Below are 17,282 nucleotides of genomic sequence, written 5' to 3' on the forward strand. Positions count from 1 at the left end.
CCACGCCATTCTCCACCCCTCAGCTCTCCACTCTCAACTCTCCACCCCTCAACTCCTGACCCCTCAACTCTCCACCCCTCAACCCTCCACCCCCCAGCCCCTCCACCTCTCAACTCCCTACCCCTCAACTCTCCACCCTCAACTCTCCACCCTCAACTCCCCGCCCCTCAACTCTCACTCCCTCAACCCCTCAATTCTCACCCCTCAAATCTCCACCCTTCATCCCTCCACCCCTCAACTCACCACCAAGCATTCTTTCACCCCTCAACCCTCCACCTATCAACTCTCCACCCCTCAACTCTCCACCCCTCAACTCTCCACCCTCAACTCTCCACCCTCAACTCTCCACACCTTAACTCTCCACCCCTCAACTCTCCACCCCTCAACTCTCCACCCCTCAACTCTCAACCCTCCAACTATTAACTCTCCACCCCTCAACTCTCCACCCCTCAACTCTCCACCCTCAACTCTTCACCCCTCAACTCTCCACCCCTCAACTCGCCACCCTCAACTCTCCACACATTAACTCTCCACCCTCAACTCTCCACCCCTCAACTCTCCACCCTCAACTCTCCACCCCTCAACTCTCCACCCTCAACTCTCCACCCCTCAACTCTCCACCCTCAACTCTCCACACCTTAACTCTCCACCCCTCAACTCTCCACCCCTCAACTCTCCACCCTCAACTCTCCACACCTTAACTCTCCACCCCTCAACTCTCAACGCCTTAACTCTCCACCCCTCACCCCTCAACCCCTCAACTCTTTACCCCTCACCCCTCACCCCTCAACCCCTCAACTCTCCACCCCTCAACTCTCCAGCCTCAACTCTCCATCCCTCACCCTTCAACCCCTCAACTCTCCACCCCTCAACTCTCCAGCCTCAACTCTCCACCCTCTACTCTCCACCCCTCAACTCTCCACCCTCAACTCTCCAGCCTCAACTCTCCACCCTCTACTCTCCACCCCTCAACTATCCATCCCTCAACTCCTCAACCCTTCACCCCTCCACCCCTCAACTCTCCACCCCTCAACTTTTTGCGCCCACATTAAGCTGACGCGCCATGATACCACTGGATTAAACAATTCTCCCTTCTAATTTTCTCAGCCCCCTGAATTCTCCACCAAGATGCGTTTATTAATCGTAAAAAGTGTTTCTATGCCTGTGTCCCAGAATCAATGTGGCATGTGATTCAATGGAGGTGGTTGGGTAGCCTAGTGGCTAAAGCGTTTGCTTGTCACACCGAAAACCCGGGTTCGATTCCCCACATGGGTACAATGTGTGTGAAGCCCATTTCTGGTGTCCACCGCCGTGATATTGCTTGAATATTGCTAAAAGTGGCAGAAAACCATACTCACTCACTCACTCAATGCCTGTGTCTAAGAATCAGTATGACATGTGTTTCTTCTCGCTGCAGCCTGTCAGAAGCAGTGCTCCTCTGGACAGTTTGAGTTCCAGACTTGTCAGAGAGATACCAACAGAGAATGCAAAGGTAAGAGTTGTCTCCCTTATATCACACATGAGATGCAGTGTGGTACTAGCAAAGACACAGCAAGGACATAAGGCCACCACAGGCCATGAACAACTCAACACCTATTCATTCTGTTGAGAGGGTCACAGACTAAAACATTGAAAATGCTTATTTATCTGTATTCACCCTCATTTATTTACGTTGGTACTTGTTCCCCTGCTCCAGGCCACGCTCACCTCCCGCCGCCCGAGGCCTCCCAGAACATCATCCTGGAGAGCGAATATGGCGTCGTTGATCGCAGGGTCGAGGAGGATTACCTCCCTTCGATGCAGAGCGGCAACTTTGGGTTCACACTGGACAGGGGTAAGTCAGTCCTGTGACACTCATCAACGCAGCCACAACAGAGTGCAGTTGTGTTTCTCAATATGTCGAAGATTCCGTCTTGCAGAACATAACACTTCCTCATGGAGAATGAAAAATGACCTTTCACTGAACACTAATGATTTTCCTTGTTGTACATAGTGAATATAATGTCCTTGATGTTTCAGGTGAAGATCTGAAGGTCAAGGTCACAATGAAATCAGTCCAGGCAGCGCAGCTCTTTGTTCCGATCAACTCCTCTGAGAAGGGAAGTTTCCGAGCCATCCCCCAGTCCGGCACCCAGAGTCAGATCCTCCGTCAGTTCTGTCCCCACCCGGTCCCTGACCACTACATCCTGCATCACGACAGACTCATGGTACGTACACCCGGTCCCTGACCACTACATCCTGCATCACGACAGGCTCATGGTACGTACACCCGGTCCCTGACCACTACATCCTGCATCACGACAGACTCATGGTACGTACACCCGGTCCCCGACCACTACATCCTGCATCACGACAGGCTCATGGTACGTACACCCGGTCCCTGACCACTACATCCTGCATCACGACAGACTCATGGTACGTACACCCGGTCCCTGACCACTACATCCTGCATCACGACAGACTCATGGCACGTACACCCGGTCCCTGACCACTACATCCTGCATCACGACAGACTCATGGTACGTACACCCGGTCCCCGACCACTACATCCTGCATCACGACAGACTCATGGTACGTACACCCGGTCCCTGACCACTACATCCTGCATCACGACAGACTCATGGTACGTACACCCGGTCCCCGACCACTACATTCTGCATCACGACAGACTCATGGTAAAATACTCATTTATATTTTTTTGTGATGTGATTCAGTGATCCTGTCCCAGCAGTTTAAAGAGAGAGGAGTTCTGATTTAATAGACATTTATAATAACTTACTGACCAGATTTAGTAAAGCCAAATGTATTGATCATCACATTTCAGAACATCACATACAGCCTGGATGATGACCAGAAAGCTCAGCCGTGTCAGTCATACGAGACAGTTGGAACATTCCCAGGCTCCTCTTCTGCTGGCCCTTCCCACTTCCTGTACCCGCAGCCAGGACCCATGACCGATCTCTTCGATGGGATCCAAGCTGACTTCTTCAGAAGCTCCACAGTGTGGGTGGAGAAGTCTAAACGGTAAACCTTCCTTGTACACCATCCATGTAAACAATCCTTGTACACCATCCATGTAAACAATCCTTGTACACCATCCATGTAAACAATCCTTGTACACCATCCATGTAAACCTTCCTTGTACACCATCCATGTAAACCATCCTTGTACACCATCCATGTAAAACTTCCTTGTACACCATTCTTGTACACCATCCTTGTACACCATCCTTGTACACCATCCATGTAAACCTTCCTTGTACACCATCCATGTAAACCATCCTTGTACACCATCCTTGTAAACAATCCTTGTACACCATCCATGTACACCATCCTTGTACACCATCCATGTAAACAATCCTTGTACACCATCCTTGTACACCATCCATGTAAACCATCCATGTAAACCATCCATGTAAACCATCCTTGTACACCATCCTTGTAAACCATCCATGTAAACCATCCATGTAAACCATCCTTGTACACCATCCTTGTAAACCATCCTTGTACACCATCCATGTAAACCATCCTTGTACACCATCCTTGTAAACCATCCATGTAAACCATCCTTGTACACCATCCTTGTACACCATCCTTGTACACAATCCTTGTACACCACCCTTGTACACCATCCATGTAAACCATCCTTGTACACCATCCATGTACACCATCCTTGTACACCATCCATGTAAACCATCCTTGTACACCATCCTTGTACACCATCCATGTAAACCATCCTTGTACACCATCCATGTAAACAATCCTTGTACACCATCCATGTAAACCTTCCTTGTACACCATCCATGTAAACCATCCTTGTACACCATCCATGTAAAACTTCCTTGTACACCATTCTTGTACACCATCCTTGTACACCATCCTTGTACACCATCCATGTAAACCTTCCTTGTACACCATCCATGTAAACCATCCTTGTACACCATCCTTGTAAACAATCCTTGTACACCATCCATGTACACCATCCTTGTACACCATCCATGTAAACAATCCTTGTACACCATCCATGTACACCATCCTTGTACACCATCCATGTAAAACAACCTTGTACACCATCCTTGTAAACCATCCTTGTACACCATCCTTGTACACCATCCTTGTACACCATCCATGTACACCATCCTTGTACACCATCCATGTACACCATCCTTGTACACCATCCATGTACACCATCCTTGTACACCATCCTTGTACACCATCCATGTACACCATCCTTGTACACCATCCATGTAAAACAACCTTGTACACCATCCTTGTAAACCATCCTTGTAAACCATCCATGTAAACCATCCATGTAAACCATCCTTGTACACCATCCTTGTAAACCATCCATGTACACCATCCTTGTACACCATCCATGTAAAACAACCTTGTACACCATCCTTGTAAACCATCCTTGTAAACCATCCATGTAAACCATCCATGTAAACCATCCTTGTACACCATCCTTGTAAACCATCCTTGTACACCATCCATGTAAACCATCCTTGTACACCATCCTTGTAAACCATCCATGTAAACCATCCTTGTACACCATCCTTGTACACCATCCTTGTACACAATCCTTGTACACAATCCTTGTACACCACCCTTGTACACCATCCATGTAAACCATCCTTGTACACCATCCATGTACACCATCCTTGTACACCATCCATGTAAACCATCCTTGTACACCATCCTTGTACACCATCCATGTAAACCATCCTTGTACACCATCCATGTAAACCATTCTTGTACACCATCCACGTAAACCTTCCTTGTACACCATCCTTGTACACCATCCATGTAAACCATCCTTGTACACCATCCTTGTACACCATCCATGTAAACCATCCTTGTACACCATCCATGTACACCATCCTTGTACACCATCCATGTAAACCATCCTTGTACACCATCCTTGTACACCACCCTTGTACACCATCCATGTAAACCATCCTTGTACACCATCCATGTAAACCATCCTTGTACACCATCCACGTAAACCTTCCTTGTACACCATCCATGTAAACCATCCTTGTACACCATCCATGTAAACCATCCTTGTACACCATCCATGTACACCATCCATGTAAACCTTCCTTGTACACCATCCTTGTACACCGTCCATGTAAACCTTCCTTGTACACCATCCTTGTACACCATCCTTGTACACCATCCTTGTACACCATCCATGTAAACCATCATTGTACACCATCCTTGTACACCATCTATGTAAACAATCCTTGTACACCATCCTTGTACACCATCCATGTAAACCTTCCTTGTACACCATCCTTGTACACCATCCATGTAAACCATCATTGTACACCATCCTTGTACACCATCCATGTAAACAATCCTTGTACACCATCCATGTAAACCATCATTGTACACTATCCTTGTACACCATCCATGTAAACAATCCTTGTACACCTTCCTGTGGTCTTGTGTTAGAGTGTCTGCCCAGAAGAGCAGAAGGCTCAGGGTTCAATCCCCGGCCGCGTCATACCAAAAGACGTTAAAAGACGGTACTTGTTGTTACCCTGTCTGGCGCTCGGCATTAAGGGGCTAAAATAAGGACTGGTCGGCTTGGAGTCAGTATACTGTGTCTGAGTGGGGTATTCATGTTAAACTGCGGCATTGTATCTCAGTGGGCTAACACTATAAATCTGCATCAGTCCGGACTAGTACAACCAGCCACACACACACACAGACACAGTAAATGCACGTCGCTATATAAGTGCAATAATCTTGAACACGACGTTAAGCCCCATTACGCCTCACATCACATCACAGTGTAGGTGGAGGAGTCCAAATAGTAAATCAAGTGGTGGACAACCATGTTGCTTGACCCATCATCCCACACCACCTTCATTATGCTGGAATACTGTTTAAAGACTAGTTTCTTGTTTGCCCACCAGGTGTCAGCACTACAGCAAGCGGTGTGAGGACTGCACGCGGGACTGTGCGCGGCAGATGACACAAAGCAGCTCAGAGTGTTCAGTGCTGGGCAGTGAGAGTGACAACGGCTACTCCCCGCGTCTCCGTGTGTGCTACACCTGCTGCGCCCGCAGCAACTGCAGCGACATCTGCAAGGACTACCACAAGCGACACTGCCAGCCCAGGAAGTAAGTTCCCTGTAGTGATTCAGCATCAGATTAGGTCCCTAGCAACCTGTGCTGTTCGTAAAAGGCGACCAGGTGGATCTGGTGGTCTGGTTGATATGTGGTCAGGATCAGGTGGATCGGGTGGTCAGGTGGATCGGGTGATCAGGTGGATTGGGTGGTCAGGTGGATCGGGTGGTCAGGTGGATCGGGTGATCAGGTGGATCGGGTGGTCAGGTGGATCGGGTGATCAGAATCAGGTGGATCGGGTGGTCAGGTGGATCTGGTGATCAGGTGGATGGGGTGGTCAGGATCAGGTGGATCGGGTGATCAGGTGGATCGGGTGGTCAGGTGGATCGGGTGATCAGGTGGATCGGGTGGTCAGGTGGATCGGGTGGTCAGTAGGATCAGGTGGTCAGAATCAGGTGGATCGGGTGGTCAGAATCAGGTGGATTCGGTGGATCGGGTGGTCAGGTGGATCGGGTGATCAGGTGGATCAGGTGGTCAGGTGGATCGGGTGGTCAGAATCAGGTGGATCGGGTGGTCAGGAGGATCGGTCGGTCAGGTGGATTGGGTGGTCAGGTGGATCGGGTGGTCAGGTGGATCGGGTGGATTTGGTGGATCTGGTGATCAGGTGGATTGGGTGGTCAGGATCAGATGGGTTAGGTGGATCGGGTGGTCAGGTGGATCGGGTGGTCAGGTGGTCAGGAGGATCGGTAGGATCAGGTGGGTCAGGTGGATCGGGTGGTCAGGTGGATCTGGTGGATTGGGTGGTCAGGATCAGGTGATCAGGTGGATCGGGTGGTCAGGTGGATCGGGTGGTCAGGTGGATTGGGTGGTCAGAATCAGGTGGATCGGGTGGTCAGGTGGATCGGGTGATCAGGTGGATCGGGTGGTCAGGTGGATCGGGTGGTCAGAATCAGGTGGATTGGGTGGTCAGGAGGATCTGGTGATCAGGTGGATCGGGTGGTCAGGTGGATCTGGTGATCAGGTGGATCGGGTGATCAGGTGGATCGGGTGGTCAGGTGGATTGGGTGGTCAGTAGGATCAGGTGGTCAGAATCAGGTGGATCGGGTGGTCAGAATCAGGTGGATTCGGTGGATCGGGTGGTCAGGTGGATCGGGTGATCAGGTGGATCGGGTGGTCAGGTGGATCGGGTGGTCAGAATCAGGTGGATCGGGTGGTCAGGAGGATCGGTCGGTCAGGTGGATCGGGTGGTCAGGTGGATTGGGTGGTCAGGATCAGGTGGGTCGGGTGGTCAGGTGGATCGGGTGGTCAGAATCAGGTGGATCGGGTGGTCAGGAGGATCGGTCGGTCAGGTGGATCGGGTGGTCAGGTGGATTGGGTGGTCAGGATCAGGTGGGTCGGGTGGTCAGGTGGATCGGGTGATCAGGTGGATTGGGTGGTCAGGATCAGGTGGGTTAGGTGGATCGGGTGTTCAGGTGGATCGGGTGTTCAGGTGGATCGGGTGGTCAGTAGGATCAGGTGGTCAGGTCGACCGGGTAGATCAGGTGGATTGGGTGGTCAGGATCAGGCGGATCGGGTGGTCAAGTTGATTGGGTGGATCGGGTGGTCAGGTCAATCGAGTGGTCAGGTGGATCGGGTTGTCAGGTTGATATGTGGTCAGGATCAGGTGGATCGGGTGGTTTTGGTGGATCGGATGGTCAGGTCAATCGGGTGGTCAGGTGGATCGGGTGATCAGGTTGATATGTGGTCAGGATCAGCAGGGTCAGATGGGTCAGATGGAACAAACAAACAAACAAGAAGTGAGTCGCCCTCCACTGACTGTAGAGATTAGCAAGCCTCACTCATCATGTTATAGGGAGGAAACACTGCATCCATCTGAACATGCTACTCCACTGACTGTAGAGATTAGCAAGCCTCACCATGTTTTAGGGAGGAAACACTGCATCTATCTGAACATGCTACTCCACTGACTGTAGAGATTAGCAAGCCTCACTCACCATGTTATAGGGAGGAAACACTGCATCCATCTGAACATGCTACGCCAGTGACACAACGCTTTATGCTGGAACTCGCCATCTGTCTCAGTGATTGCTTTGTTTTCAGAGACACCATGAAAATCATTTGAAAATAATTCAGGAACTTGTGAGGTTGTCCTTTCTTGTCAAATAATGTGTAGCCTCATTTCAATATCAATGTCAGGTCACTCGGTAGCCATGTTGCTTGACAACAGCCTTCTGGGTTTTATTCTCTGTGGTATTAAATCTGTTTGCTTGAATGAGCTTCTACATCTGTGTTTCCGTCAGATGTCTGAAGAGCAACTGGATGGAGTTCCACATCCGCCCTCAGTGGGACAGTAGTCGGATGAACCACTTCTACTGCCACATCAGACCGTTGCCACGGCAACACCTCCTAGAGCTGGAGTTCAGTCTGCAGTATCAAGGTCAATCGTTCTACAAGGGGAAGGTCAGCCTCAAGGGAGATAAGCAGTGGGAGAAGGAAGGCAAGATGAACTTCAAGTAAGAGAAGCCTGTCCTTTGAACTTGTGGTTTTGAATTTTGTTTTTAGTTTTTCCCAGATAGATGTTTATGTCTCCCTGTAGATCGTGTTATTGTGAGTGGAGTCATAACAGCAAGTTTCCCATCTTCTTGAAGCAAGGGAGTTAACTGACTTTAAAAGTCCAGTTTCCACCCTTGACGAACTAGGCTGGGATAATGGAGTTATACTTTGCCTGAACTGACGAGTTTGTGCATAGTCCAGTCAAATTCCTGTAACGAAGTCCTAAACAACATTGCAATTGCTGTGATGCTTTCGTTTGATGACAGGATTTGTAAAGCATGTGTACCGTGAACATCGACAATTATTTTCCTGATCTTTTCATGTTTTTATTGAAAGTGCTCAAGTGATTTGATCAATTTGGTGAGGTATAAGACGTTAAAAGACAAGATAGATCTTTATTATCGATCAGATCGTCTTGACTAGGCGCTGTCTTTGTTTTTAAGCAAATGCAAGTGATGTGAGAGGTGGAATCTGATTGGTCAGTAGGATGGACATTGAAGGGAAATAACTCGTAATAGGCACTGTTGGTGCTACGATCGAGCCCAGAAAGATGCGAGTTTCTGGACTTTGCTGACAAGCTATAAACCATCTCAGAGATCCATGACAAGTATTATAAATCCAAGCACAGTTCTGTCAGTTCAAGATGTTGATAAGTTGTGTAATAGGGAAGTGTTGCTGTAACGTTGCTGTGTTTGTGAATCAGAGGCAAGATCGTGCATATCGAGGTCGACTCCAAGCTCGGGGCACCGCCGGACTTCCTGGAAGGAGAGGTGTCGGGACACCGGGGAATGTTCAAGGTCGGCCATTACCGGAACCAAGGACCATCTGTCTTCTCCTCCGTGATTGGTGGAGAGTCTGTGTCCATCAGACCCAAGCATCCATTTGGAGAGATGGACACGCCAGGTGATGCGAGCTATAGACGTCGAAATGTTCACATGTAATGTCCAAACAATATAGAAACTTTTTTGACAGAGAGGTTTTGCTCCTTCTGCTCTTACGCTAATCATAACTTCCTGTCCAGTCTTAGAAGCAAGACCCATGAAGATCCGGGTTAGAATAGGCCTTCAGGAACCAATGCTTGCCGTAAAAGGCGACTAACAAGAGTGGGGGGTCAGGCTCTCTGACTTGATTGATGCATGTCGTATCCCAATTGTGTGGATCGATGCTCGTGATGCGAATCACTGGATTGTCTGGTCCAGACTTGATTATTTATAAACCCCTGCCATTTAGCTGAAATATTGCGGTGTTAAACAACAAACAAACAAACAAACTTCAAACAGAAACTCTTATATGTCGATGGTTTGCCAGTTGATAAGGAACAATTTCATCTATTAGATACCTACTGCAGTGATGCTTCTGAATTCCTGTTTATTGATGGGTGGAAGTTACATGTGTGTCTGGGATGATGTTGGCAGTGACTGGCAAGAACTACGACCGAGTCGTGCTGGAGAACTCTGTGTTAGCGACGGAGGTCGAGGGACCATACAAGGTCAGCTCCGACCTCATGGTGGTCACCTACCTCAACGACACCTTCCCCTACCACGTGACGCACAAGAACGCCGCCCCGCGCCTCGAGGTCAGACTTCCCAAGGAGGTGTCCATTGTGGCCTCGGTGTTCGAGAGGGTCACACTGCAGCACAAGACCATCCGAGCCGATCTGGTCAACAATGACACGCACTGGGTGGTGGGAGTGTCCGGGCGGGTCAAGACTTGTCCAGGTAAATACCGACAAACTGTGTCTCTCAAATCGGACCTCTCCTTTAGTCCCTAATACATAGTGTTAGATTGATTGTGTGTCATTGTGTGAGATCATGTGTCTTCGTGTGCCATTGTGTGTCATAGTGTGTCATTGTGTGAGATTGTGTTTCATTGTGTGTCATTGTTTGAGGGGGGCCAGGTCGCACAGTCATCTAAGGCGCCGCGATTCACTGTGCAGAAACCTATGATTGTGGGTTCGAATCCTGGTTCGCCCCAATTATGTTTCTAGGTTTGTCAGCACCATACCCGTGCTCGTGGGTTTCACCGAAGTGGTAAATGTCTGAGACCTACATCACTTGGGGCTTTCGTCCCACATTAAGCTGACACACCGTGGTATAACAGGAATACTGTTAAGAGCGGTGTTAAATCCACCTCACTCACTCATTGTTTGAAATTGTGTGTCATCATCTTTCATTGTGTTTCATTTTATGTCTTGTGTGTCATTGTTTGAGATTGTGTGTCATCGTGTTTCATCGTGTTTCATTGTGTGTCATCCTGTGTCATGGATCGTTATTCATGCTTTCTTCCTCACCACCTCTTGATTACATGTAGACTGCCTTGATTCACTCACTCACTCACTCACTCACTCTGCTCCAAGGCCTGCTGAAGATGGACGTGTACGACCCGGGCTACCCCACTGAGGCGCTATTCAAGTATTGGGTGGCCTTGAAGTGTCCTCGCAAGTTCCACGTCAAGTTCTCCATGCCGACCTCTGACCTCCCCGACACGGAGAAGGAAGTGGTGGTGATGATAACCGATGATGTCCAGACTCATCAGATACGTATCCACAACCCGGGGCACTACGAGAAGGTCAAGGTCAACACGGATGACACTACTGCTGCTTCTGGTATGTAACGTTGTGACTCCTACAATAACCAATCACGGACCCTGTCAGGATTTTGGGATAGAATTTATAACGTTTTATGCTTTGAAATTGGTCCAGTGATCAGGCTCCGAAATTTGTGATGGATGTGGTGAAATGGGGTGTAACTTCACGTTTAAGACTTTTGCACTTATATAGCAACGTGCATGTATGTGTGTCTGTGTGTGTGAGAGCCTGTCGATGTTATAGTGCTAGCCCGGGGTGATACCATGCCGCACTTTAACATGAATACCCCACTCAGTATACTGACTCCAAGGCGACCAGTCCTTGTTTTTAACCCCTTAGTGCCAAGCGACAGGCAGGGTAACAACAAATACCATCTTTTAACGTCTGTTGGTATGATGCGGATGGGGATCGCACCCCTGACCTTCCGAGCAGATGCTCCACCTCTGGACCCTGTGGTCTGCAGGGATTGGGTGATAACATGTCATCACACCCAATGGGGCGTGATGTAGATGAGGATATCAGTGGCTAGTTTGTCTGGCCGGGACCCTCTAAGTGCCATCATACACCTTCATAAGAAACAGACCAACAAACAATCAGAGATTTTCTCCCTGCTTGGACTTGTCTTCTGTTTTTCAGATGCAGCCTCAGCTCCTAACAGTGCCACTGTGACAGAGAGACGGACAGCAGAGCCAACATATGGCGTGGTGTTCTCCATCCCATTCCTGGCGTCAGTGTGCGGAGCTGTCATCCTCCTCCTCTTCCTCGCCATATTTGGTCTTGCGCTGGCTCCAGGTAAGTGGCGCTTCCATGTGTCCCAGCATCCCATGTGTCCCAGAATCCCATGTGTCCCAGCGTCCCATGTGTCCATGTGTCCCAGCACCCCATGTGTCCCAGCATCCCATGTGTCCCAGCACCCCATGTGCCCCAGCATCCCATGTGCCCCAGCATCCCATGTGTCCAAGCATCCCATGTGTTCATGTGTCCCAGCATCCCATGTGTCCCAGCATCCCATGTGTTCATGTGTCCCAGCAACCCATGTGTTCATGTGTCCCAGCATCCCATGTGTTCATGTGTCCCAGCATCCCATGTGTCCCAGCATCCCATGTCTCCCAGCATCCCATGTGTCCCAGCACCCCATGTGTCCCAGCATCCCATGTGTCCCAGCATCCCATGTGCCCCAGCATCCCATGTGTTCATGTGTCCCAGCATCCCATGTGTCCCAGCATCCCATGTGCCCCAGCATCCCATGTGTCTCAGCATCCCATGTGTTCATGTGTCCCAGCATCCCATGTGTCCGAGCATCCCATGTGCTCCAGCATCCCATGTGTCTCAGCATCCCATGTGTCCCAGCACCAGAACTGTTTTAGTTGGAGGCCGCTGGCATGATCTAACATGAATGATTAGTCAAGGTAACCCGACAGTCACACACTTACATATTATCGAAACTAACTACAGTTGAGTCCTCAACACTAAGAGTTCAGAGATCAGTGTATCCACAGACTCAGGTTTTTAAAGTCATATTTGTCTTTCCCAGATTCAATCGGGCCGGAGTTACCTGCCCTTCGGTGGCATCACACATGCATGATGATTGGCTACGTCACACTCAACTTCCTGTACAGCATCGTCGTCACCATGACGGTATTCAGCATCATCGTCCTTGCTGTCAACAAGTGAGTCATATGATCAGCATCAGTTTCCCCTCTCAATACATCATCAGTATTACAGTTTCTCCTCTCAATACATCGTCAGTATTACAGTTTCTCCTCTCAATACATCGTCAGTATTACAGTTTCTCCTCTCAATACATCGTCAGTATTACAGTTTCCCCTCTCAATACATCGTCAGTGTTACAGTTTCTTGTTTATTGTTTTACACTTCATATTCTTCCAAAGGCAACCCCTAGTTAATATTGGACGTCAAGTATTGTGTCACTCTCTCCTCCAAAGGCAACCCCTAGTTAATATTGGACGTCAAGTATTGTGTCACTCTCTCCTCCAGAGACAACCCGTAGTTAATATTGGACGTCAAGTATTGTGTCACTCTCTCCTCCAGAGACAACCCGTAGTTAATAATGGACGTCAAGTATTGTGTCACTCTCTCCTCCAGAGACAACCCGTAGTTAATATTGGACGTCAAGTATTGTGTCACTCTCTCCTCCAGAGACAACCCCTAGTTAATATTGGACGTCAAGTATTGTGTCACTCTCTCCTCCAGAGACAACCCCTAGTTAATATTGGACGTCAAGTATTGTGTCACTCTCTCCTCCAGAGACAACTCCCAGTTTGTGTCACAGTTCAAGCAGCAGTCGTACGCCAAGACGGCCGTCCACCACTTGGAGCTGCTCGCGATGCAGCGCCACCTGGAGGAGGAGATCAACAGACAGAATAACTTCGCCAGCCTCACCAAGACGCGGTGTGAGGACAGCATGAAGCCTGTCATTGAGGACATGCACAAGGTACTTGTGTCACAGACTTTTACCTTGACCTTCACCTCTGAATGTTTGGGAGTACAGTATTGTGGGCTCCAGTCTTGTGGGGACCAGTATTGTAGCACCAGTATTGTGGGGACCAGTATTGTGGCACCAGTATTGTAGCACCAGTTTTGTGGGCTCCAGTCTTGTGAGGACCAGTATTGTAGCACCAGCATTGTGAGCTCCAGTCTTGTTGGGACCAGTATTGTGGCACCAGTATTGTGGGGACCTGTATTGTGGGCACCAGTATTGTGAGCTCCAGTCTTGTTGGGACCAGTATTGTGAGCTCCAGTCTTGTGGGGGACCAGTATTGTAGCACCAGTATTGTGAGCTCCAGACTTTTACCTTGACCTTCACCTCTGAATGTTTGGGAGTACAGTATTGTGGCACCAGTATTGTGGGCTCCAGTCTTGTGGGGACCAGTATTGTAGCACCAGTATTGTGGGGACCAGTATTGTGGCACCAGTATTGTAGCACCAGTTTTGTGGGCTCCAGTCTTGTGGGGACCAGTATTGTAGCACCAGCATTGTGAGCTCCAGTCTTGTTGGGACCAGTATTGTGGCACCAGTATTGTGGGGACCTGTATTGTGGGCACCAGTATTGTGAGCTCCAGTCTTGTTGGGACCAGTATTGTGAGCTCCAGTCTTGTGGGGGACCAGTATTGTAGCACCAGTATTGTGAGCTCCAGTCTTGTGGGGGACCAGTATTGTGGCACCAGTATTGTGAGCTCCAGTCTTGTGGGGGACCAGTGTTGTAGGGCTCCAGTGTTGTGAGGCTCCAGTGTTGTGGGGGACCAGTCTTGTAGGGGACCAGTCTTGTAGGGGACCAGTCTTGTAGGGGACCAGTGTTGTAGGGGACCAGTCTTGTAGGGCACCAGTGTTGTAGGGGACCAGTGTTGTAGGGCTCCAGTGTTGTGAGGCTCCAGTGTTGTGGGGGACCAGTCTTGTGGGGGACCAGTCTTGTAGGGGACCAGTGTTGTAGGGGACCAGTGTTGTAGGGGACCAGTGTAGTAGGGCACCAGTCTTGTGGGGGACCAGTCTTGTAGGGGACCAGTGTTGTAGGGGACCAGTCTTGTGGGGGACCAGTGTTGTAGGGCACCAGTCTTGTAGGGGACCAGTGTTGTAGGGGACCAGTGTTGTAGGGGACCAGTGTTGTAGGGCACCAGTCTTGTAGGGGACCAGTCTTGTGGGGGACCAGTCTTGTAGGGGAACAGTGTTGTAGGGGACCAGTCTTGTGGGGGACCAGTCTTGTAGGGGACCAGTCTTGTAGGGGACCAGTCTTGTGGGGGACCAGTCTTGTAGGGGACCAGTCTTGTAGGGGACCAGTCTTGTAGGGCACCAGTGTTGTAGGGGACCAGTGTTGTAGCACCAGTATTGTGAGCTCCAGTCTTGTGGGGGACCAGTATTGTGGCACCAGTATTGTGAGCTCCAGTCTTGTGGGGCTCCAGTTTTGTGAGGCTCCAGTGTTGTGGGGGACCAGTCTTGTAGGGGACCAGTCTTGTAGGGGACCAGTCTTGTGGGGACCAGTCTTGTAGGGGACCAGTGTTGCTACTTCCAATGTCATCATCCTGATGATGTTTGTCTGTTTCCAGCTCCGCAATCAGCTGCTGGAGAAGACGGCCAATGTGTTCGAACAACAGAACATTGTGACACTGCTGAGTGAACACTCCCATGAAGTCCTCACCAAGCTCTCCCAGAACATGTTCACATTCAGGTGAGTCTCACAGAACATGTTCACTGTCAGGTGCAACTCATCGAACATGAGTCATAAATCATTTTCTGAAACCCATTCGTTCACCTGAATTCGCTGAACAGATACAATGTGTTGTTTACAATGCCATTACACTCAATAATTACATTAAGTAATACGTTACCACTGTTATACCGAGGCTGTTGTCTCCCACAACTGCTGCTATAGCGAACTCTACCACAGAGATCTCAATTACCTCATGCAGCACGTGCGTAGCCACCCAGCTGCCATGTGACACCCTTCACTCTTGTCTCCTTTGTCTGCTTAGCAAGACGTGTTTTCTCCTGCTGAAGCGTTCCTTGAAGATTTGGTGATATTTATTATAGTTTATTCTCTAATAAACTGTGCTTTTATGGGGCGTTGCGGTAGCTACGCTTGGTTATAATTTTCCCGCCAAACGGAAAAATTTTCCCGCCCTTTTTTCTATATACTTGCGGGGTTCGCGTATGCACGTTGTGTTTTACGTTTCCCCTGTTCTTGTATGTTTTGGGGGTTAACATCACTTATTTCTTTAATAAAAGTTATATGTGTATGTTATATGTTCACATTGCTCGTTTATTTTCTTGTGAAAATGTTCGTTTGTGAATCATTGTGGTGCGTGCGTTGTAACCATGTTTTGTTCTTTGTTTATAGCAAACAATCAATGTCTGACATGGATATGTCCCCAGTATCCACCCCCTCTACCCCTGCTCCTCGGAGTTGTGGGGTGTGCAGAAAGTTTTTGTCGTCCCGGGATCCCCACGATCGTTGCCCGCGGTGCAGGGTTCCTTGCGGGGACACCCGGTGCATCCTGTGCGAAGGTCTGGGGCCTGCGGAGTTTGAGCGGTACCGGCTGTACGTACAGTCCGTCTCCACCCCTGTGGTGGCCGGTTCGTCCGGTCGGGGTCCCCGTGCGGGTACCACCTCCTCGGCTGCGGCGGATCCCCTTGCGGCCCTCGGGCTGTCTGGGGATTCCGTCGCCGCATTGTTGTCGAAACTTGTGGTCTCCAAGCTGGCAGCCTTATCGCAAGATAGGCCGCTGGCTGTTCTGTCCCCGGCCTCTTTGGTGGCCGCGGGGTCGGACGCGGGGTCCACCGGTAAAGCGGCGGATCTCTTGGCGGCCCGTGTGCTGTCCGGGGATTCCGTCGCTGCATTACTTGCATAACTTGTGGACTCCAAGCTGGCGGCCTTATCTCAGGATAGGCCGCTGGCTGTTCCGTCCCCGGCCACTTCGGTGGCCGTGGCCATGGTTTATGACCTCTTTGAGGACATGCCCCGGCCGGTACCGCCGCGAATCCACAACTGTGGGTTCCTCCGAGGTATACGATGAGTCTTCCGACACGGTTTTCCCCGCATCAACCTTGCTGCGCGGTTTCAAGCCTTCCTTGGAGAACGCCTTCGCGGCGGCCTCCGGTCGGGGTCTCCCGTTGCCTCCGACGTCGTGGAGAAAGGGTTTCTTCCCGGTACATGACCTTGCCTTTCCCGAGGCTGGTCCTACTGCGGAGGCCCATGTTGAGCGGTTGGGTGTCCGTGCCCCACCGGCTGCTACGGTAACGCAAGCTACCTTGCACCAGCTGGACGCCCTCGCTCGGCACTCCATGTCTCACGGAGACACTTACTTGGCTGCAGCGGCCCGTCTGGTCGAAGGTTCTCCCACGGACCGTGACCAGCGCATTTACAACTGCCTGCTCAGTTTAAATGCTTCCCTGGAGTACGTTGCCGAGGACTCTCGGCACACACTTTCTCTTGTTGGGTCCCTGCATAGGCGCCTGGGTGCCGCTCCTAACCGGAGCGCGCCCGAGGCTGCTGCGGCCGGTAGGTCTAAGGGGTCGGGTTCTTCTTCCTCTGGGAAGTAGCCCCGCCCTGAG

General features: G+C 50.1%; 1 protein-coding gene across 7 annotated transcripts in view; it reads left to right on the forward strand.

The window, feature by feature from the left end:
* LOC124118662 overlaps nucleotides 1–17,282 on the forward strand; it is a 199,678-nt gene that overhangs the window by 162,575 nt on the left and 19,821 nt on the right. For all 7 annotated transcript variants that reach the window (XR_007218837.1, XR_007218838.1, XM_048386861.1 and 4 more), the window contains 13 exons: nucleotides 1,418–1,492; nucleotides 1,697–1,834; nucleotides 2,020–2,207; nucleotides 2,825–3,024; nucleotides 5,924–6,130; nucleotides 8,377–8,589; nucleotides 9,333–9,532; nucleotides 10,045–10,347; nucleotides 10,986–11,234; nucleotides 11,853–12,008; nucleotides 12,751–12,886; nucleotides 13,485–13,671; nucleotides 15,278–15,399. Coding sequence is in view for 5 of the 7 variants with exons in the window: in XM_048386861.1 (XP_048242818.1) it covers nucleotides 1,418–1,492; nucleotides 1,697–1,834; nucleotides 2,020–2,207; nucleotides 2,825–3,024; nucleotides 5,924–6,130; nucleotides 8,377–8,589; nucleotides 9,333–9,532; nucleotides 10,045–10,347; nucleotides 10,986–11,234; nucleotides 11,853–12,008; nucleotides 12,751–12,886; nucleotides 13,485–13,671; nucleotides 15,278–15,399 (2,374 nt within the window). In the remaining 2 variants the exon portion in view is untranslated. The remainder of the gene's footprint in view (nucleotides 1–1,417; nucleotides 1,493–1,696; nucleotides 1,835–2,019; nucleotides 2,208–2,824; nucleotides 3,025–5,923; nucleotides 6,131–8,376; nucleotides 8,590–9,332; nucleotides 9,533–10,044; nucleotides 10,348–10,985; nucleotides 11,235–11,852; nucleotides 12,009–12,750; nucleotides 12,887–13,484; nucleotides 13,672–15,277; nucleotides 15,400–17,282) is intronic.

The sequence above is a fragment of the Haliotis rufescens genome, unplaced genomic scaffold (assembly GCF_023055435.1).
Source record: "Haliotis rufescens isolate VD_foot unplaced genomic scaffold, xgHalRufe1.0.p SCAF_61, whole genome shotgun sequence".
Taxonomy (NCBI): Eukaryota; Metazoa; Mollusca; class Gastropoda; order Lepetellida; family Haliotidae; genus Haliotis; species Haliotis rufescens.